Here is a 21,782-nt window from a genome sequence, read left to right on the forward strand (position 1 = left end):
CAAGTTTCCGTCTTTTGACGACAGTATCATCCATCGACCTGCATCTCAAATTCACGGATCTGATATTTTCATTCGCCCTTGGAACTAGTCTGGAGCTTTTCCCCCCCAAGGTGCGCTGCAGAGTCGCACCAACCAACACCTCGGAGGTGCACCTGCACCCCTTCGCCCTTCCTGCCAGCCCAGCCCTGGCTCATCAGCCCAGATCCGCCAGAAATCGACCCATTTAGCGAGGTGACCCGGGCAGAAGCAGCTCTTGCCGGTTCCCTTACAGTGGCCAACCCCCCGCAGGATCTGATAACCAAACGAACGAATCTATTCTCCGCACTCCACGAGACCTCTGCACCTCACATTTTCGGCGACTTGACCGCACCGTCTTGCGCATCCCATCCCGACTCTCATCCTCTCCCCAGGGGTTGCCATTCTCGTCGCCGCATGCACGGTCGCATGTAGTCCTCTCCATCATGTCGACCGACGCTGTCAGCGCTCCAGTCCCGGAGCCTGCACCTGTGCCGGCGCAATCGACCGCCGATGGCGACAAGGAAGAGCCTACGATTGAATGTGCGACGAAGCCTGCCTTCCTTCACTCCCCGCCTGATAGCAACAATGCACCCAAATCCGACGGCAGCGACTCGGAGCTCAGCGACCTTGACGACGATGCTGTTGAAGCGCCCCCAAAACAGGACGAGGCGCAACCCGACGTCGAGGATGACATCGGCGAGGTCCTCCCCGACCATTGGTCTGGAACCGTGCCTGTCTTCAAGCCGACCATGCACCAGTTCAAGGATTTCAAGCTATTCGTGCGCCATCCCATCTTGCGTCTCGCCGTCCTACCCTTTGCTAATGTGATCTGTAGATGACCAAGGTCGATAAATATGGAATGAAGTCCGGAATCATCAAGATCATTCCTCCCTCCGAATGGAAAGAAAACCTCCCGAAACTCGATGACCTCGTGAAGCAGATCAGAGTCAGAGAACCGATCAAACAGGATATCATGGGATCGAATGGAACCTATCGACAGGTCAACATCGTCCACGGAAGATCGTACAACCTCCCGCAGTGGCGACAACTCTGCGATCAGAGCGAGCATCAGCCCCCGGCAAGGCGAGGCGAGCGCCGAGCGAACGTCGAAAAGCCGAAGCCTCGATCCGCCCCCAGACCACGACCTGCCGCAAGGTCAACGCCGTCCGGTTCTAAGAAGCGCGGCCGCGGCCGACCAGCGAGGGGCAAGGCCAAGATCCAAGATGAAGAGGAGGCCAACGAGGAGGGAAACCGACCTATGACGCCGGTATCACCGAAGGCCGACGCCGAGGTCGAAATCAAAAAGGAAGAAGTCGTTGACTCAGTCGAGGACCCCGGAATGGATGTCGATGACGACGAGCCGCCTACAGTCGGTAGAATGGGTCGCATGGGCGGGATCAAGCCCTCAAAGCCAAAGACTCAGTCGGTATCGGCTCGCCGGAAGTACAGCAGAAGGGAAGGTTCCGCCATGATTGATGAAGAGGCTTTCAAGGATTTCAACTACCAGATGGACGTCTCAGATTATACACCTGAACGCTGCGAGGAGCTCGAAAGGATATACTGGAAGACACTCACGTACGCACCGCCACTCTACGGTGCAGATCTGATGGGCACTCTCTTCGACGAGTCGACGGAAATGTGGAACTTGAACAAGCTGCCCAACCTCTTGGATGTTCTCGGCACCAAGGTTCCTGGTGTGAACACCGCCTACCTCTATCTCGGCATGTGGAAGGCTACTTTCGCCTGGCATTTGGAAGACGTCGACTTGTACAGCATCAACTACCTCCATTTTGGTGCTCCGAAGCAGTGGTACAGCATCTCTCAAGCCGATGCTCGTCGGTTTGAAGCGGCAATGAAGAATATCTGGCCTACCGACGCCAAGGCGTGTGATCAGTTCCTCCGGCACAAGGGATTTTTGATCTCGCCGTCGCATCTCAAGCAACATTACAACATCACGGTCAACAAGTGCGTTTCCTATCCTGGAGAGTTCGTTGTTACGTACCCTTATGGTTACCACTCGGGATACAACCTGGGCTACAACTGCGCCGAGGCTGTCAACTTTGCGCTCGAATCGTGGCTTCCCATGGGCAAGATTGCCAAGCGATGCGAATGCGCACAGGCGCAGGACAGTGTATGGGTTGATGTTTATGATATTGAGCGAAAGCTCCGCGGCGAAGAAACCGAGTACGAAGAAACGGACGAAGACGATGATGAGGAGGACGAAGATGAAGACGCCAGCGGCCTTCTTTCACCGCCCAACAGCAACACTGTGGTCATCAAGACCAGTCGGAAGCGGAAGCGTGCAGGAGACAAGGGTGGAAAGACAAAGGTCAAGAAGATTCGTCTCAAGGTTAAGACTCGCGCCGAGCCGATCTGCTGCCTGTGCCCCAGCGACATCCCTGGCGCAGAAATCCTTCCGACGGACGACGGCCGCAAGGCCCACCGCATGTGTGCCCTTTACTTGCCCGAGACGTACATCGATACAGTGGACGACAAGGAGATCATTGCCAACGTTGCCAACATCAACAAGGAACGCCTGGATCTCAAGTGCCTGTATTGCCGATCCAAGAAGGGCGCTTGCTTCCAGTGCTCTCAGAAGAAGTGTGCCCGTGCGTACCACGCTACCTGCGCCGCAGCGGCGGGTGTCTTTGTTGAGGAGGCCGAAGTCCCTGTGTTTGGCGAAGATGGAACCGAGTACAAGGAGCAGGCTTTCGAGTTCAGTTGTCGGTTCCACCGTACGAAGAGAGACCGCAAGTTTGACGGCGACTCCCTCGAGGAAGATGAGCGAATTCGTAAAGCTGCTGCCGCTCTTAAGAAGGGCGAGATCTGCCAAATGCAGTACTATAAGGGCGACATCTTTGCAGGTGTTGTGGTGGAGAACCGCGCAGAAGAGCAGATGCTTCTACTGGACATCGTTCCTAATGGGTACGATTCTCCTGTTGGTGTTGAGAAAATCGACTAACGTGCACTAGTGATCGTCTGGAAGTCGAGTGGAAATGGCTCTTACTGCCCGATCCTTCAGATTACCACCTTCCGAAAGCCTCGGCAAAGGCCATCCCGATGCCCTCTTCGCAAAAGGCGAAGGACAAGCTCAATGCGAAACGGCCTGCTGATGAGGTGCCCAGGAAAGATGCTCCCTTCGTTGAGGGCTACACATGGGCAGAATTCCACCCATGCGATGAGTGTGCCAACCCGAACCAAGTCAAGATCGATCTGTCGAAAGACAATCAGGTATGGCATTACTTGGGCAAGACGTCAACAGAGGCCAAGGCGCAGTACTCTGAGGATCCTGCAAAAGAGCAGCATAATCCCAAGAGTAACTATCTTGACACCATTCCGAAGCCGCCGAAGCCTGTCTCCGCGACTGCAGCTCAGCGGCGCCCCTCAAATATTCCGCCACAACCGATTCCCATGGCCAGCCCTAGTGTCGCTATTCAGTCGGGACTTAAGACAGAGAAGCCTTACGTGTACAAGCCGCGGAAGCCCGTCGAGCCATCTTACGCTGGGCCAGGAACATTCACGACCCAAAAGTTCACACCAAAGGCCTCCCCTTCTCCCTCTCCCATGGGCCAGCAGCTCTACTTTGGCTCAGACCCACGTTATCAAATGCAACAAGGCCATTACGCGCAGCAAAGGTTTACGCCCAACATCCACCAGCCGTACAACCCTGCAGGCCCTGGACAGTATGCAGCATCGAATAATACGCAGCGGCAAAGTCCTTATGGCACCCCGGCACAACCGCCGGGAGGCCCCGCAAAACAGGCACAGCAGATGTGGCCAACGCCATCACAAAGCCCGCGACCTCCACCGCCGCCAGCAGGGTACTCGCAAGCGTCCACGCCTCAGAATCACAGAAGGTATTCAGCTGCGCCATCTCCTTCGGTCGCTATGAAGTATGCTTTCTTCCAAGTGCACCACAACCGGGACTCTAAGACATACCGAACTCCATACGCACCGTGGAGAGGCTTCACGAATGGCTACGAGGGCAACCTGAGGGCCCATTTGATGCGGATATCACCTGAAGCCTTCTTTAAGAATAACCGGCAGGGCTCTGTTCAAAGCGCATCGCCAGCATCCAGCTCCGCTGGTCGTCCTCCAGGTCCTGCGCACAGCAGTCCATACTATAACACGTTTACAACTGCCGCACCGCAAGGCTCTATTGGTGTGTATGGTCAGAAGACCACCACGCCGTCGTACTCTTCGCCGGTTCCCAGGCCGACACACGACCCTGCGAGAACGCAGTATACTTCGATGTCTCCCAGCCCGGTGCCCAACGGCTCGCAGCAAAGCCCGCATGGCTATAACAACGCATGGAACGCGCAGCAGCAGCCGCCGTCTACACCTCTCCATCCAGCCATTCGACCGCAGTACGGAGCTTGGGTGAACCAGCCTCAGCAACCTCAACCGCACAACCAGGCCACACCACCGCATCACCAGCAGGCGCAACAGCAGCAGCAGACACCACAGCAGCCTACTGCTTCCCAGCCCGCCGCTAGCCATTCACAGTCGGCCGAGAAGAAGGCAGAGGCTGCACCAAAACCGGCTGCGCCAAAGGTGCAGTACAAGGTACACCTGAATCAGCCTCTACCTTCTCAACTTCAAACTAATCAAATAACAGATCCCCGAAAAGCAAACCCCTGTCCCGCTACCCGCCAAGTACCTCGCAGCTATGGGCAAAATGGCACCGACTCCTACCAAGGCCAGCCCGCAGTCCAACGGAGCACCCTCGCGGGACAAGCCATCCCCGACTTCTGCTTCGGCAAACTCAACCCGTACGCCGCAGGTGGCCGGCACACAAAATTCTTCGGCTCAAGCCAGCTCCCCTTCTCGGCCATCGACAGCCTCAAAGAAGACCGCTGTGCCCGTCTCGCAGACACCCGTGCCCCTGCCGCAAACAGCAGTACCGGCGCCGCCCCAGCGGATGCCATTCACAAACCAATTCTCTGCCAATCGTCCATCACAACCGGCTTACCAGCCTCAAACGCAGGCACATGCGGGTCAGCCAAACCCGCGGCCGTTTCAATCTGTGGGACAGCCCCGTACAGAACACCACTCTCTGAACCCGGCGGAGATTCTGGCGCAGATTGCCACACAGCCTCGCATGAACCCTCCTACCCCTACAACTCCTCACCAGCCAATGCCTTCAGCGGCACCACAGCAAGCACCCGGTCCTCATTATCATGCTGGGCAGCAGGTACCGCAGGCACACAATGGAATGATGCCTCAACAGCAGTATTTCCAACACTACGCGCCGGCGCCCCAGGGCCAATATCCTCCGCCTCAGCCCCAGTACGCTCATCAGTACCCGCCGCAAAATACGTCCCCTAGCTACCCTCCGCAATCTGCTCCGGCGGGTGATGTACCTCTGCCGGAAGTACCCGCAGATTCTACAGCGCTGGTGGAGAGGATGATGCAGAACCTGCGTCGTGCGGCCTCTAATGGCTGAAGCTCTACCTGCCGCAAGTCTTCAGTTGTAACAATAGTCATACACACAAAATTGGTCTCCAGCGCGACACAGGCGCCTTATGGCTGGAGGCTAGGGAAAAGTACGCATGCACGGAATTCATGAGTTCTTTCGGACACGGCGTTTAACGGGTTGTTTGAAAGTGCGGGTTTTCTAGTTTTAATTATTCACGAGAATCATGGACAACATGGCATTGGGTGGTAGGAATCCCTTTCTCTGCGACACAGGCGCAGACACGATCTTCGGTCGTCTGAAGAATGGCCGACACCTCCGATGTATATAATATGATTGTTTCATCGCGAAGAATATCATTGCATTCTGCTCAAAACAAGCATCGTGTCTTATGATTGTTTGAAGTGAGCGTATTGAGCCTTTCCAAGGGGTGGTCGATGGGTGTCATAGAGTGGCACTCGCCGTTCTAATCGTAGACCTTGAGAGACTCCATGGAAAATTTCGTGCGGCAGGTGGACGTTGCCACAGGTGTATATAAGGCAAGAGCAGCCCGCTTGATCTTCCAGATGACATCTCACCTTTCACATGCTGGTATCATCCCCCTCCACCAAATTCTTCTCACAACCAAAATGTTCAGACGTATCCTCAACGCCGGTTTGTCGGCAACACGACGTCCTTCTATCGCGGCCAGCGTTCCCCGCCGTGAAGTACACGATTCACCGCAGCGCGTTGATAATACACACAGGGCAAGATCCGTCCATGCAATAAACCTTCCCAAGGCCGCTGAGTTGCGCTTCAGCCTCTCAGACGCGGACGTCACTAAAATTCTCAACGGCTTCCACCCCTGGGACATGGAAGAGCGTTGGCTCATCCTCTCAGACGGGCCAGACGACATGGGCAACATCGTGTCCCACTTGTATCGGAGCTGGACGGGGTACGAGATGTATCGGCTCAAGATTACCGCTCCTAGGTTTGGAAGTAGCGGTGATAGCAGCAGCACGGCCCGAGCTGCCGAGGAAGGGGAGGACGGGGATGTACATCGGGCGCATGTCACGGAAGTTATTTGGGAGAGCCGAGGAGATTATAATGCCTATGGCGGATTAAAGATGGGTGAAAGCGAGGCGAAGAGGGCTGCAATCAGCATCTGCAGAGGCGTGTTGGGATGTGAGCTGGAGAATGCGCCCAAGGTGGTAGGATGGGATTGATCATGATAGCTGGCACGGCTTCAATTGGTAAACATCGACTTGCGGGTACATACGGAGTAGTCCATACATAGTACGCATTTCCACTCTTACAAGTCGTCCTGGTCTTGGATGTATCGTGAAAAACTACAAAAAGTAACGGGTTAGCTGGCATCTTTGTTATTGCCTGGGCTCGGTTGACACATCTTTTACTCTTCACATCTCTTCCAAATACAGCACCACGTAAACCGCTGAAGACGAAGGTGGCGGACCTGGTTCCAGAAATGAAAGCTGTGTGTTTAACAATTTTGGCCTAGGTCTTACCATCATTCAGTTTGGGGGCTGAACGCGTGCCCTCTGAGAAATGAAGGAGCCTTGTAAGGCTTCTCTACATAGTGAATCCAAGACTAGCACCGGATGGCCTTAGACTAACTTATGACAGGACATCTGTGCTTGCAGGCAGCCTGATGCAACGGCAGAGACCATGGCAGCGTTGTCAGGGCGCCTTACTTGTGACATGATTTACCTTTCTGTCCTCCCCAGGGCACTTTTAGACGATGGATCAACCACTCTTGACTTCGCCCCAAAGAGACGTTAGAATTAAGTTATCATTTTACGTCCTCCTCTGCAGTTACAGCCTTTCGAATTTCGAATAACCTAGGGACGATAGGTTGCAGGAGTGGCACTAAGGCTAGAGTGCCTGTACATTGTTTCTTTTTGTCGTATGCCTTTCCTTCCGACAACCTCTTTGGAAAAACGCGTAATGAGACATTCTTTGGCACCAACCGATTGTGTCGAGAGATAAAACGCATCGACAGAACTTCTCGGATCAAATAAATAGACACGGACCGTTTTCGGTCTGCAGTGTGAAGATGTTTTCGGCAAGAGCACATTTTACCCAAGGACCTAGGCATGACCTTCTGTGACTCCTTCAGCAATAGAGGGAAGTCAGATTCCGTGATGTGATCGATATTGCAATAGCGGCAGCACGGGGAAGGGTTTGCAAGTTCAGTGATCTCCAGCTATCGATATGCGCTCCTGTCTGCCTCTATTGTCGTCAGTATATCCGCTTCCATGGAGTAGAATGCACCGTTTCTATGAACCGCTATGTTTCTTCTTGAAGAATGACCACTTCTGTCAGTTGCGTCAACTTTCCTCACAAAATATGCGGTCTGGGGAGTGGCAACAATGAGATTTGTGCCACCCCAAACACACCCGCCCGCCCATAGTCCCTTTTTATATGATTTTACTGACGTTTGAGGATCCCAAAAAGCTTCAACCTAATCGCCGGCCGTCATCCCGGCTAAGGTCGCCGTGTGGAATTTCGACCCTCCGGACCGTGTCATCCCCGGCTGCAGGCTTTCTGTTCGTCCGTGGCAGCTCTATAAAACATCATCTCACGCCATAGACAGCAAAAATATAGTAATAGTGCAGGATCATTACTTTTTTTCACACAGACGATAAATCGAACATTGATCACCATGAGGTACGAAGTGCATCTTTATCCTCATAAGACCCGCCACAAATCCTCCACGTATACTGATCCATCCCTTTTGGATAAGCAGTAAATAGCCAGCGGGAGTGACGAGTAGCACTTAGGAGGTAGCAGTTTGAATGCTGGAGTTTCCGGCGCTGTCGAGCAATGCTACGTTCTGGGATGTGCACATGCTCCCGGTCTGCAGTAAAGGGATTATATGCCATTGCATCCGGTCCGCGCGATCTCACTGCCTGTCTTGTTAGAATAATACTGGTACAGACGTAATGTGTTTAAATACAAATTGAAGAGCTACCCTACATGACAGTGGGGAGTGGTAGAGCTGAAGTGAAATCGTTTCTTGCAGTTGACAGAGCATCATCGTACGCGTCTGCTCAAAAACTTTTCAGGGATGAACACATTTGCAAGGTATATAAATTGCCTACATGATCTAAGCAAGGCTGGAGCAAAAATTCTTTTCCTCCTCCCATGATGTTGCTGTGAACAATGCGCAAGTTTGAGCGCGCTTGGTTCATCATAAATTCTAGCCTCGCTACTTTGGGCCACACTCTCCAGGCTCCCTGCTCATAGATTTCTTATGCAGTTCTCATCGTCTCTATCATATGCTGTGTATTCATAGATTTATCTTTAAGCAGTTCCGGTAAGAAAAGTCTTGGCACATGCTTATGCGTTTAAAGGTTCACTTTCCTGCGGCGGCTTTTTCATGGTGGCATCCGCGGATATTACGCCTGCGAATAAGCAGATAGCAACAGTGACCATAGGGTACTGCATGACACATGCCTAGGTGGTGAGTTCACGTCCTTTGGCCTCTGTCCACCGGCTTGATCATTCCCCACGAGATAGGTAGATACTCTCCAGAGGCAATGCCCGGAAGATACCCGACGATTGGTGTCGAGAATAAAAGATGTGGAATATGTTACGATTTATATCACCACAACATCTTCATCATTAAGACCGGAACATTCGCGACGGGACTACCGGCTCACTGACGGTCGACTGCCTTGACTGAGGTATCAAATGGGATGTAAAACCCTTGTTTCATGTTTCCAATTTTCTTTTTGAAAAACCAATGGGGAGGCCATGACATATCGCATGATAGCAGAGAGTCGATATATACCCGACTCTGGAAGAGCATGATCCAACGCTCCTCCTTAATAGTTGACGACAAAGGGCGTCAATCTGACCTCAGCTGCTCACTGATTCTGTCATATGTGACTTATTCACGAGAAATACATACGAGGAGATCTAGTAGTTTTGGATCTTTATGTCAAACCAAGTTCCCCGTGTGAGCTTCACATAAGGCATAGATGGAGAGCATGGAGCCCTGCAAGTAAATCTATGAACAGGCTCGTGAAGATTGAATTGATCGTTGGCAGGCGTTTTGTGGTACTTGCATATTTCTAGCTAATATTCACCTTTAGTGGACTGGCCAAATGCTCGATTCCCTGGCTCAGGCGGCTCGTCGGTGTTTATAAATTACGCCCGGAACGCGCCGTTTTCTAGGTTGGCGAGAAAGACAACAATAAGTCCCAAGAGAAGGTTCCGTGGTTAGGACATTGACCAAGATCCCTGCAGGCAGGTCAGGGGATCATCGCTGACGGATGTAACATCTGGTGATGGTGAAATCAGTCGACCCCCTCCGCTCTGTCCATCATCGTCTGTCCTGCTGGATTGAGTGTGTATTCTGATGAAAGCTACGTCTGTCTATCCCTCCCACACGAACTTGTTGGTTGGAATTAAAGATGCCGCTGCTCTCCAATGCATCGACTGGCACAAGGTTGAATTCTCTTCACATTGTCCTATAAGGGGCTGATTGCGTTAAAGAAACATCAATCAGACGAAATAACACGGTATTATATACCTATTCGCTTTTGGTTGCTTCCTCAATGCTCGCGAAAACAAGGTCTCATGAGTATCATTGGCTTGGCGGTCCTATGAGATGCTGCTGCTTTCAGAATCGAAACTCAAAGGCCGGATGCCGCTCATCCATCGAGACACCATGCAGCCTCAAAACCACACTTGACGCCGTCACCGTAAACACTGCTCGAATGAGTATACATATCACAGATTTCCCGGTAGTTCCAGTTTCGGCAAACAATCCTTGCCCCCTTTGCAGTATGAAGCAGCCAATGATAAGCAGCGTCTCGAACCAGCTCCTAGGCTGGAAGCAGTCGAAAAGGAGGCTTTTCGCATTCGACTGATTTTCATCTCACCTTCGTTGGTCATTGTCTTTTCTTTCTTATTCTATATCTTCAAGAAGAATGCGTGAGATCGAGGTGGTCTGTGGTGAGCTGATGCAGCTCATTACAGGTGGTAGTTACACATGACGCATATTGTGTGAAAAGGCACGGGAGCACCAGACGAGTCATAATCGTGGTACGAACGACTAATTTGGGGGTTGCGAAGCCCAACAGTCACACACTGGGAATCTATACTTGGGCTGAGGCACCTGGCAGTAGAAGCACTCACATCACGCTACGTCTGAGAACCAAGAATGACGACAAAAACAAAATTGGTATGGCTTTTCTACAAGCTAGCATAAACATCACTAGCTACAACTTGGCCGGGATATTAGACATTGCTATCCCGCCAACTGAATTCCCACTTCCTTGGATTCACGTGTACTTGTTGGCGACGAGCCACTCCTTCAGAGAAGCGGCATCACGCTCGCGGTAAGCGGCGCGACCGCGCACCTTGTCCTTGACAGTCTCGAGGGTACGGCTGAAGGCGCTGGTGTCCTTGTCGGCGAAGAAGGACTCGATGTCCTTGACGGAGTCGAAGTCGGTGAACTTGCCGAGCGAGACCTGGATGAAGCGGTCGACGACGATGGGGTTGCTGAGCTTCTCGACGCAAGCCTCCCAGTTGTTCTTGAGGTAGTCCCACTGCAGCTGGCGGGCGACAGAGTTGCCGGCAAAGGCGGAGCCGAGCATGTGCATGTCGGCCGAGGGGATGGAGTCGGAGGCGGGAGCCGGGGGAGACTTGTTCCAGAGGAAGGGGAGGAGGGTCTTCTTGATGATTTCGGTGTCGCGGACGAAGCCGAGGTTGGAGAGGCAGACCTCCTTGCCGTCGATGGCGGGGGTGGTGAACCATTCCTTCTTCAGGACCTCGACGGCGCGGGCGGTGTCGTTCTTGACAGCGACGCGGAAGACGGGGGTACGGAGAGCGGGGTGCAGGGGGTTGGCCTTGGGGTCTTCAACCCAGGCGTTGAAGCGCTTGGTAGCCTCCTCGGTGACGGCGGCGTGGCCGTTGACACCGGCGGTGAGGAGGAGCCTCTTGCGCAGTAGGCCATCGAGGTAGCTCTCGCTCTCGGGGAACTCCCAACCGTACTTGGCGACAGCGTCGTTGATGAGCTTCAGGGTGAAGGTCTCGAGACCCTTCTTGATAGTCTCGTCATCGGCAAAGATGGACTTGACGAGGGCGATGGAGTCAAGGATCTGGCTCCAGACGAGGTAGTTGTCCTCCTTGGCGAAGCCCTGGACGAAGGACAGTAGGGCGGCGGTGGTGCCGTAGCCGGAGAAGGCAAGGTCGGCGGCGGAGCCGATGATGGAGATCTTGTCCTCGGTGCTGAGGCGGTCAAGCTGCTGGCCGAGCTTCAGGAGACGCTCAGGAGGGTAGTTGACACGGTAGAATCCGGAAGCACCAGAGTTAAGCTTGTAGAACTCGGTGTCGACGTCACGGATGGTGTCCTCCTTGGTCTCCAGGGAGAGCGAGGTGACGCCCTTGGCGCCAACCTTGCCCTCGAGCTCAAGAGGAATCCACCAGGTAGTTTCGTCGTCCTCGGGCTTGACGTCACCAGTGGACAGGAAACGAGACTGCTTGACGGAGATCTGACCGGGCTCCTCAGCAACAGTCAAGACGGGGTGGCCGATCTTGGAGATCCAGGGACCCATGAGCTTGTTGACGTCCTTGCCGGAAGCCTCGCTGAGGGCATCCCAGAGAGCCTTGGTCTTGGCGTTGCCGTACTGGTTGGCGATCAGGTAGTTAGAGACGCCCTTCAAGAAGGTGTCGACGCCCAAGTGGTTGGCAAGCATGCGAATGGCAGAGCAGCCCTTGAGGTAGCTGATGTGGTCGAAAATCTGGTTGACGTCCAAGGCGTCCTTGACAGGGACGTGGATAGCGTGAGAAGCGCGGATACCGTCGAGCTTGAAAGCCATCTCCATACCCTCATTGACGAACTGGGACCAAACCTGCCACTCGGGGTGCAGGTAGTCGGTGGCGTGCCATCCAACCCAGGTGGCGAAACCCTCGTTGAGCCAGAGCTCATCCCACCAGTCCATGGTGACCAGGTTGCCGAACCATTGGTGAGCCAGCTCGTGGGCGACAACGTAGGCGACGCGGTTGCGGTAGCGGGCTTCGGAGGTCTTCTCGTCGAAGAGAACGGCGGTCGTGCGGTAGGTGACGAGACCCCAGTTCTCCATGGCTCCGTGGGTGAACTCGTGGACGGCGAGGAGATCGGCCTTGGGCAGGGGGTACTCGATGCCGAAGATGTCGGAGAAGAAGTCGATGATGCGGGGGGCGTGCCACAGGGCCCAGCGACCCTGCTCCTTGAGACCACGGGTGGTGTAGACGCGGACGGGGAGCTGCTTGCCGTTGTAGCGGCGCTCGGTGAAGTCCTCAACGTACTCAAAGTCACCGACGGCCCAGGCGAGCAGGTAGGTGCTCATCTTGGGGCTGGTCTCGAAGGAGATCATTTGCCAGCCGTCGCGGGTCTTCTTGGTCTCCTTGACGGGCATGTTGCTAAGCGCGACCTGATCCTCAGGAACCTCAATCTCAAAGTCGAAGGTGGCCTTCAGGTTGGGCTCATCGAAGCAGGGGAACGCACGGCGGGCGTCGCAGGACTCGAACTGGGTGCTGAACATGTAGTGCCACTCATCGTCGCGGGGGACAGACTTGGCGGGCTCGACGGTGGGCTTGTACTTGCTGCGGTAGAAGCCGGCCATGTCATTGTTGATGATACCCTCGAACTCGATGGTCAGGACTGCCTTCTGGGCCTGGGGGATCTCCTCGTCGAAGGTGATGGTGGCGCGCTGCTGCTTCTCGCCGTAGCTAAAGTTCTTGGACTCCCATGATTGCGTGGACTTGGTGTGGCCGACGGCGATCTTTGCGTCGAGAAGCTTGATTTCGAGGGCGTTGAGGACGATTTCCTTGGTGGGCTTGACAACTTCGGCGTCGATTCTGTTCGGGGGCAGAACATCCATCAGCACGTGCTCGGGGATGGAAGCTCGAGCTGGAGCGGGGTGAGGGGCAGGGAACAGTTACTTACGTCACGGTTCCCTTGTAAGTCCAGTCCTTGAAGTTCAAGTCGCGGAGCGACAGAACGTAGTGGGAGGGCTTGATGGAGTCGGGGAGCACTTCGCGGTCCGCCATGTTGCCGACTCTGCTGGCGTAGAGGGCCTTGTCTGAGGTGGTGATGGTCGAGCAATAGGAGCGAGCAGAAGATGCGGGGAAGAGAGGTCGAAAGCTGTTGCTGTTCGGGGCGAGGAAAGTCAGTCGACTTTAAAGGGCTTCTGGGTGATTAGATGAAGGGAAGCAAAGGAAATGAAAAAAGGGCAATAGATCGAGCAGAAGCTGTGGCTCCACTAAGCGTCCTTCCTACTTGGGAGCTGGCAAACGGCAAGCGGCAATGGAACTTCTGGAACGGTGATGATGTGGGTTCAGGGTTGCTGCAGTGGTTGGCGATGCAACTGGTAACAGAGTTCCAGAGTGGGACCTGCCTGATGCTTCGAGGTGAGGGGCACAACGAGGGGCAACAAAAGGTCCCTGCATGGGTAAGGTTCCCTTCCCTAGGCCGACCTCACCCACTGCTCAGCACCTTACCGTAGGTAACCTAACACCACCTACGGCGAGCCACACAGCTGCTCTAGCGCCGCTGGTGGGCTCATGGGGGGAGCTCTCGGTTACCTAACGCGACCAGAGGAAGGCGACAATCTAAGGTACCCGGAATTGGGACCCAAGAAAGACGGAGACGCGGGATCGAGAGCCTCGGAACGCACAAAGAAACGACGGGATAACGTACCGAGAGTAGACGGGGCCATTGCCGGCAGCCTTCCACACATCCGGGGTTGACCAGAGAGAATTATCCGTAGCAGTGGTGGCAGCAGTCTTCTTGAAGACCGAGGGAGTGCTGGAAAAGTGGCGTCTGAGGCCTATGTTATACAAAGATGAAGTGAAAGACGGGACGGGTGAAGCAAATGAAGAGAATAACACAGAGTTCCGGGCGAAACCTGGGGTAGCGGAAGGGCTGGTGAGGGACGCCGAAATGGCGCTCGCCTTCAGCTCCAACCCGCGTGCCCAGCTTCGCCCGACCAGCTGCCCGATCGGGTTCATCCTGTGCCGGTCGACAGGGTAGACGGACGACTCTAGAGCTGATCAATAAGAGGCAGGTCGTGGCCGGTGTCTCCAACCATCGTCTGTCTGGCCTGTTGGTCGTGAAAATCTCTGATGAGACCTTCCCAGGAGACACACAGTCCACTCGGCCGGGTCGCCGCGGACGAAGCCCCTTTGGGAAGAAACCGGGGACTTTCTGGGTACGAGGCGAGGCTGTGGTGGCTAGTGCTCCCTACGCCGATGGCAAGCGAGATGGATACCGGGGTCGTATCCAAAAGTGCCATGCCATTCAAACAAGTTCCGTCCATGTGTGAATGTCGTTCATCACATAATTAGTCAAACGTTTGATTAATCACGAGGATGATGAGGTGTGTATGATCAAGATAATGCTCCATTCTGGCCATCTCTGTGTCCCATGACTACGCTGACCCGATAAGCTCTAGTGAACGCTTCCCAAGCACATCGTCTTCCGACGTGCAAACCCTCCCGTAAGAATAGTTCCTTCCCGACAATGACTGCGCTCTTCAACCCAAATGCTTCGTCCCATGCTTGTGGAAAATGTCGCAATCAACCGATCCTCATCCTGTAACGCCGGTCCCAGTCGAGCCAGATAAGTACATCATCATGTCATCAAGAAGAGTCTTGAAGAATGCGTCCTCCTCTACCCATATATCGTACCATGCGTATGTTCCATTCCCTCATTACAATCTTAGGAAGAAGATCCGAGGGCTGTCTCAGTTTCAGCAGCGACCTTGGCTGCTACTTCGTTCCACCAGGAACCATGAGCCGCCTTATCCACGGCCCCGACCTTGGATATCTCATCGAGCATTTCTCGGACTTGTACTGCAAATTCGGCCAACCCCAGCCCGGCCAGTTTCTCCTGCGCCGTCGTAGCCGCATTCACCTTCTCCTTGGCTGACCCTGCTGCCAATCTTGTGTTGAGGTGGCCACGGAGGCGAGCAAGCAGGAGACGAAGCACTGGCTCCGTGGGCTCGACTCCCTTCCTGATGGAGTCCTGGCTGGCGTTGACCACCTTAGTGACCAGCGCTTTGAGATGCGTCTTGGTTGCTGCTGGCATGGACCTGCCGCCCTCGAGAGCCGCCATCACGCCCTGCACTGTGGATTCGATCTTTTCGTGGTCTGATTCCAGAACTGTCATGATTCGCGTTGCCTCCGTTTTCCATGGCGCGCGCACGTCTCGCTTCAGAAGGTTCTTGCACTGCAGCAAGATGGCGCCGGTGGTAACGATCCGCTGCGAGGCAAGCGAAAGCCGCGTCATCCGCTTGTAGTCTAGAAGCAGCATCTCAGGGACCTTGTCCTTGGGGATTGGCGCTGGCTGGGTGAATGCGTCTACAAGCATCTGGGCGTAAAACTTGTCATCCGTCGGTCGAGATTTCGGGTGGTTGATGCCCTCAGGGTCACGCTTGCGAACCTCGGCCAGACCCTTTGAACGAGCCGCACGCCACGCTGCCTCCGCTGTCTCCAAGCCGTGCTCGCCGTTCTCCAAAGCAGACCCGAACCTCTTCTTCTCATATTCTGGGGCAGACTCGATGAGTTGCGGTGCTGCCGTGGAGAAGATATAGTTGACATAATCGCAAAGCATCAAGTCCACAAACTCCGTCAACGCTTCAACGCGGTCGACCAAGGTTCCTTGGTGAAGTTTATTGTTGACCAGATCCTTTGCCTCCTCGTCGCGGAAAGGAGCACACAGCTTCGGCAGGAGAGATGCCATGGAGGCAAAGAACTTCTCATAAGAAAAGCTGCCCATCTGGAACTGGCGCTCGGCGACCTCGACATCGAGTATCTCGCCTATGGTATTATGCATGTAGGCGCCGGGCTTCACAAGCCTCTGCAGGTTGTCTTTGAAGTACCTCATCATAATGATGAAGATTTCGAAGCTACCGTCCAGATTATTCTGTTCCATGTTGTATCGCATGCCAGCAAACAGAGGAATCTGCTGTAAAGTTCGGTGTTCCCGGAACTCGGTTGCAGGAATGCGATATTCACGGTTGATGGCAAGCTCATGAACCACAATTCGGTTGTCTGGAAGCAGGCCGCTCAGCCCAGGCTTCATCTCGATAGGCTGGGGCTTGACATGGCCCTTGGCAGGAGTTGGCGGCGGCGTCAACGTCTGCGACACCGGAGACACAAGGCTTTCGGCTGTAGCGGAAGCTTCTCCTGGTGCGTTCTCGGCCACGCGAGGCTTCATGTCGCCAGTAGGCTTCTTGGCTGCTCGCGCCTTTCGTGCTTTGCGGACAGCATCGGCAATCATCTTTTTGCCCTTCTCTTGACCGGCCAGCTTCTTGATTCGGACAATCAGCTGAATCTGATTGCTCTTGATACTTTCCCGGTACTGATCAGCAGCCGCAACATCCGTGCTCTCCTGAACTGTCTGCAAAATCTGGTCTAGCTCCACGAACTGCATCAGCATGACTTGCACAAGCGACTCCGAGTCACGCGACTTCCAGGAGAGGAACGCGTTGGCAAAAGTGGCGTAGATCTCGGGCAGGGCACTCCGCAGGCTAGGTGGAGGCGTGTAGTTGTTGGCAGCTGTCAAGCGTGACAGGATGTTCTCGAAGGAAATGAGGAGGTCTCGGGCTTTGGTCACGAGGTCCTGCAACTGGGGATTAGCCAGGTCATCACGGGGTATCGGTTGAGGCTGCAGTAATCCAACCTGTTCCGGTTCCCCCGTGCCGTCCTTGTTGCTAAGGACCTGAGTGGGATGGCCTAGGATGAGAAAGGCGCTGAGGAAGGTCCTCACGGCCGCCATTTCGTCGACCGATCCCGGGTCACCCTCCTGCAAACCACAGATGCGAAGGATGCGGGCAGTTCCAACAACAACTTTCTCCTGGGCCAGCAGCTCGAGGACCTGGTCAAAGGACGTGTCCCGCACGCCGTCGATGGTGAGGCCCAACTCGGAAAAGGCGGCCACAGCCTTCTTCCTGATGTGGCTCCTGTACCACCACTGCAGCCTCGACACAGCAGCAGCCTCGCTCAACGCCGGAGTCTCCTTCTCGGCGACTTGCGGGAGGGTCTCGGTCGGTTTCCGAGATACCAGGCTCTGACCGCGAACTCTCTTGGTCGCAGCGGTTCTGTTTTTCAGCTCCTCCCTCCTTCGCTCCGCTTCGGCCAAGCGCTCCTCCATCTGGACGCGGAGCTTGACCAGCTCGCGCTCCCTCTTCTCCTTCATAGATTCGGCGACAGCCTTGGCCCTCTTGACCTCTTCAGCGCAAGATGCCACGATCTCTGCCAGGTTGCGCTCCCGCGCCTGCTGGGCAGCGATGGCGCGCTCCTCAGACACTGAGGTGTCGCGGTGGGTGGCCTTGGCCATGGCGGCTCTCAGACGAACCTTCTCCGCATGGGCAGCTCGGTCGGCGAGGCGCGCTTTTCGGTCTTCAAGGAAGGACGTGCGCCGGAGGTGCTGTGCGACATGCTTGCTCTGTGGAGCCCCAAGACGGGTGAAGGTCTGGGTGGAGGAGCAGCGGGAATGGGCAGAGGAGATGGAGTTGCGGCGGGAGGAGGCAGCTGAGTCCTTGCGACGAGTCTGCGACGGTCGGTAGAAGCGGGCGGCGATGTGTGGAGGCGGGGTGAAGATGCGGGCATCGCCATCTTCTACCTCCTCGTCAGAGTTTGGTGGCATAGAGAGGTCGACATCTGCGGCGTCGAAATCTGACGAGGGAGAGCCAACTGATTCCTCCAGGTTGTACGATGGGTCGGTGAGGTCTGCCGAAGGGCGACGCATGCTGACGGCGTGCCTGGCTTCGATGGTATGGGGTTCGAGCGGTTGTTGTGTCGCAGTCGCGGGGATAGACGATAAACAATGTCTAAGGGGGTGTGTCACGTCGAGGTCGTCGAAGAGCTAGAAGGAGTTGCTTGAAACTTGACAAGTCTAGTGATACCGGCTTGCTGGCTGAGGGGAACTGTCGAGCAGTGTTTCTGTCGGTGGTGGTGGTAGTCACGGTGGAAGGCGAGGTGTTGGCCCAACACGGTAAAAAGGTGATTGATTGATTGAAGCCTGTATTGAGGGGAGGAGCGAGTGTGCGACCAGAGTCGATAACAACGGCGAAATGCGCTGAATAAGAGGAACGCTCTACAGGCAGAACTCGAAGAATACAGACGAGGTATACGAGCGAAACCAAAAAAAAAGGTTGGGAGAAGTGGTGTCTTGGTCGACAGACCGTGGGATGGGAAATCGAGATGGTTCAGGTCGGAGGGTGGTAAATCATGGCTGGAGCTGGTGCAGGTGCAGGTGCAGGTGCAAGTGCGGGTGCGGGTGCTTGGTGCGGGCGGATGCGTTGGGTGTGGGATGCAGGTGCAGCAGGGCCAGTATCAGCCTTCATTCAGCAAGGGCGACCAAACACCGTCAATCAAGTTTCGAACTTTTTTTTTGGGGCGGCTGGGCTTCGTTTGGACTGGGCTGGCTTGAGGGTGCTGGGCCGGGCTCACTCGGCAGGGCGGGCTAGTGCAGCAGCGGCAGAATGACCTAAGGTACGGATAGGTACCTACCCAAAACACCGCGCCAATGAGGAAAAGTCTGAGGTGCTGCTAGCCAAAAGGGACGAACCCACGGCGCTGGAATGACGGAAGCTTCCAGTCGCATTTGCCCACTGTATGCTCGCCCACTGTATGCTCTCCATTCCGCTGCTCTGCCTGCTGACCGAGCACACCTCACCTTCCTTGCCGCTCCACTGGACTGTGAATGGCGGCATTGAATTGCACAGGATCTGCAGGTATGACAAACATTGCGCTATCCACCAGACGGCTCTAGCGGCCCTTCCATCTTTGGCGAAGCAAGTGCCTCTCGTGTCCCACCATCTCCGTCCCCTGTGAAGGAGACGTCCCGGTCTTGTGTTGAGGTGAGTGAGCATTTTGTTCCATTCGAGGCATGGGCGGAACAACCGGGGCCTTGCTTATCCCTGGTCTCCCATCTGACATTGCAAAGGGGCTGATACTCGCCTTTGAATCATCCAGGACTCCTCCCCTTGGCCTTCTGATCACAAATGACGTGCCTGCTCTCCACATCCCCGGAAACTCTCAGGAGCTGAGTAGCCGTGCTGTCGCATTGCACGCAATGTCGCGTCTCGTCGCATCGCAGGATTCTGAATTCTACTTTACCTCAGGTTAACTTACTCTAGGGTGCAAGATCGTGAGCCAGTCCGCTTTAGGAAAGGCGCTGGCGTCATAGGACGCCGATAATACGACTCGAGTCACGTGGAAGGCCCGGCCCCGTGGTCGACGACCACCGGCCGCCACCTCACGGGCACTCCCAAGCGGCTGTGGCGCGGTCCGACGAACCTTGCCCCTCTTCCAGAAACCCCACGGCCGTCCGGTCCGTCGCAGCGACTCCGATAGCCACCACTACCACCAACACTTCGTGTGCCGTAGTTCCAACGGTTTGGCGCTCTTAGCGACACCCATACTGATAGTACCAGTATCGCATCGCACTCGGAAGCCAGCCTTGTCGCTAGACTCGACACTACTCCGAGGACATGATCATCCTGCATAAGGCCGTCCTATCCAAGGACTTGTAATCCGGTGCCATGTGGTCTTCAGCTCGGTGGCTTGAAGTACAACCCCTCGTGAGCTATTCGAATCCTTGGCAAATTGTTTATCAAGCACGGTATCGAAGCCCGGCTTGCCGATCATCCTTTGCATGGCCGTAGGATTCGCCCTCTTCATCAATGTTTCAGACGACTCCACGATGGCGTTCAGACACAAAAGATGGCGCCGGAGAAGCCAATCATGGGAGTAAGGCACCAACCTCCTCCATTTCTGCCATTACAATCTACGAAGCTCCAAACTTCTGTCACTTTGAGGGTCTCTGCTATTTCGGACACTATGCTGGTGCTATTCCGTGGTCTCCAATGCCTTCCACAGGCAAGAAGAGTATTGCCCCGCAGCTTCTCCTCCCGCTGTTTCCCAAGTCCTCCCAACGACTAATTTTTCATGAGGTTGTGGACTTTGTCAATTTCAGCACCCAGCTGATCTTTGCTCAGTCGATTTGACTCTTCCTACACTGACGAGGGTTCATTCACGGGAGAATGCGCGCGTCCGATAGTGCAGGAAGAGAAATCATTGAGGTATAAGAAGCCCTTATCATAACTTCGAATGTCGGTCTTATTCAACTTGTAACTTTGGGTTCCTAAGATCGACTCCTGGGACAAGAAATGAACGGAGCATGATTTTAGCCGCCGTGCATTGCAAGCATGCTGAACTGTCAGTGTCGGCTTGAACCAGACTTCGGCAAGGTCTGGAGGTGAGACGTTGAAGCCACCTGGAGGTAGCCATGCCCAATGACCGAACCACACACCTACACCAGTTTTCTCCGTATGCCTTCACTTCATGTCCCTCATCGCTTTGTATCCTGCATTTAATAAGGTGGAATACTATGCAGACGCTTCCCAGTGAGTAACTTCCCATAGCTGCTTCACACAAGGATGCGGCTCAGAGATTCGAATTTCACGAGAAATCTCAACAACAACTTCTCAAACCACGTATCAAAACTCTGGACTTCGAACGGTTCACATTGTGTGTTTCTCATTCTTAAGATGTTAGTACTATGACTAATACAGCGACTCCGTAGAACCGATGTCGAAGATCGCCTCACGTATGAACCTGCGTCTGTTCCACTGAATTTAACAAGGTCGAGATGGCCACGGAAAATACGCAAGAGATCGCAAGCTAGGTGCTTCCGTGTATTGCTTCGATCATACATATATAAAGCATACCTTGATTGTATATCCTCTAGAAACCGCAAATCGAAGCGAACCAGGATCAAACTTGGATGGATATCTTCCAGACTGTGGTAGCCGTATAAGTACAGGGAGCCCTCACCAAGCTCTTGTCCAACATGGTTCGTTACGTACTGTTTCTGACGCCGGCATGTGTGAACAGCAGGAACAGCAACTGAATAAGACAGCGACCAGAAGAAATGAAGGACGACAGCGATGCACCGATCCTTTGGAGACTCGGGATCGGTCAGTTCGAGGCGAGTCTCAGAACGTATTCGCGATGGATAATGCCGTCTCTGCCTCAAGTATTGAATCCCTAACGACGACTTCTACAGATAGTATTTGCCGATGCCATGTCAGCACCGAACGAGCCGATCTTTATATAGTCATCGCAATGGACGTATCCAACCTTTACGACGGCGGTCTCTGTTCCAATTCGGAGGTCATCTCATATTGATCCTGCGGACACAACGGCATCATGTACTAGTTTACAAGGCGACAATCCAGCATTAAAAATCTTTCAACGCACAAATCAATTTCTTTCATTTCCCTGAGCGATACATCGGATAGGAAGGCAGTCTAGCTGCCCAAGCCCCTACCATTCCCGTCTCTAA

At 54.4% G+C, this 21,782-nt stretch overlaps 3 protein-coding genes across 3 annotated transcripts; 1 reads left to right on the forward strand and 2 right to left on the reverse strand.

Moving 5' to 3' along the window:
* Positions 1-461: 461 nt before the first annotated feature.
* RPH1-0 (DNA damage-responsive transcriptional repressor RPH1) lies at positions 462-5,464 on the forward strand (the record flags this gene model as incomplete). Its single annotated transcript, XM_037317435.1, has 4 exons — positions 462-797; positions 854-2,943; positions 2,991-4,584; positions 4,637-5,464. 4 exons carry the CDS (start codon positions 462-464, stop codon positions 5,462-5,464), a joined length of 4,848 nt encoding a protein of 1,615 aa, XP_037184242.1.
* A 5,194-nt stretch (positions 5,465-10,658) lies between these two features.
* CGCA056_v002177 (Aminopeptidase 2) lies at positions 10,659-14,437 on the reverse strand (the record flags this gene model as incomplete). Its single annotated transcript, XM_037317436.1, has 4 exons — positions 10,659-10,662; positions 10,730-13,285; positions 13,374-13,577; positions 14,127-14,437. 4 exons carry the CDS (start codon positions 14,435-14,437, stop codon positions 10,659-10,661), a joined length of 3,075 nt encoding a protein of 1,024 aa, XP_037184241.1.
* A 709-nt stretch (positions 14,438-15,146) lies between these two features.
* On the reverse strand, positions 15,147-18,179 carry TCP11L1 (T-complex protein 11-like protein 1; the record flags this gene model as incomplete). Its single annotated transcript, XM_037317437.1, has 1 exon — positions 15,147-18,179. The coding sequence occupies one exon, from the start codon at positions 18,177-18,179 to the stop codon at positions 15,147-15,149; it is 3,033 nt and encodes a 1,010-aa protein (XP_037184248.1).
* Between the last annotated feature and the right edge of the window lie 3,603 nt (positions 18,180-21,782).

This window comes from Colletotrichum aenigma (genome assembly GCF_013390185.1).
Source record: "Colletotrichum aenigma strain Cg56 chromosome Unknown KSG_Cg56_contig02, whole genome shotgun sequence".
NCBI classification, from domain to species: domain Eukaryota; kingdom Fungi; phylum Ascomycota; class Sordariomycetes; order Glomerellales; family Glomerellaceae; genus Colletotrichum; species Colletotrichum aenigma.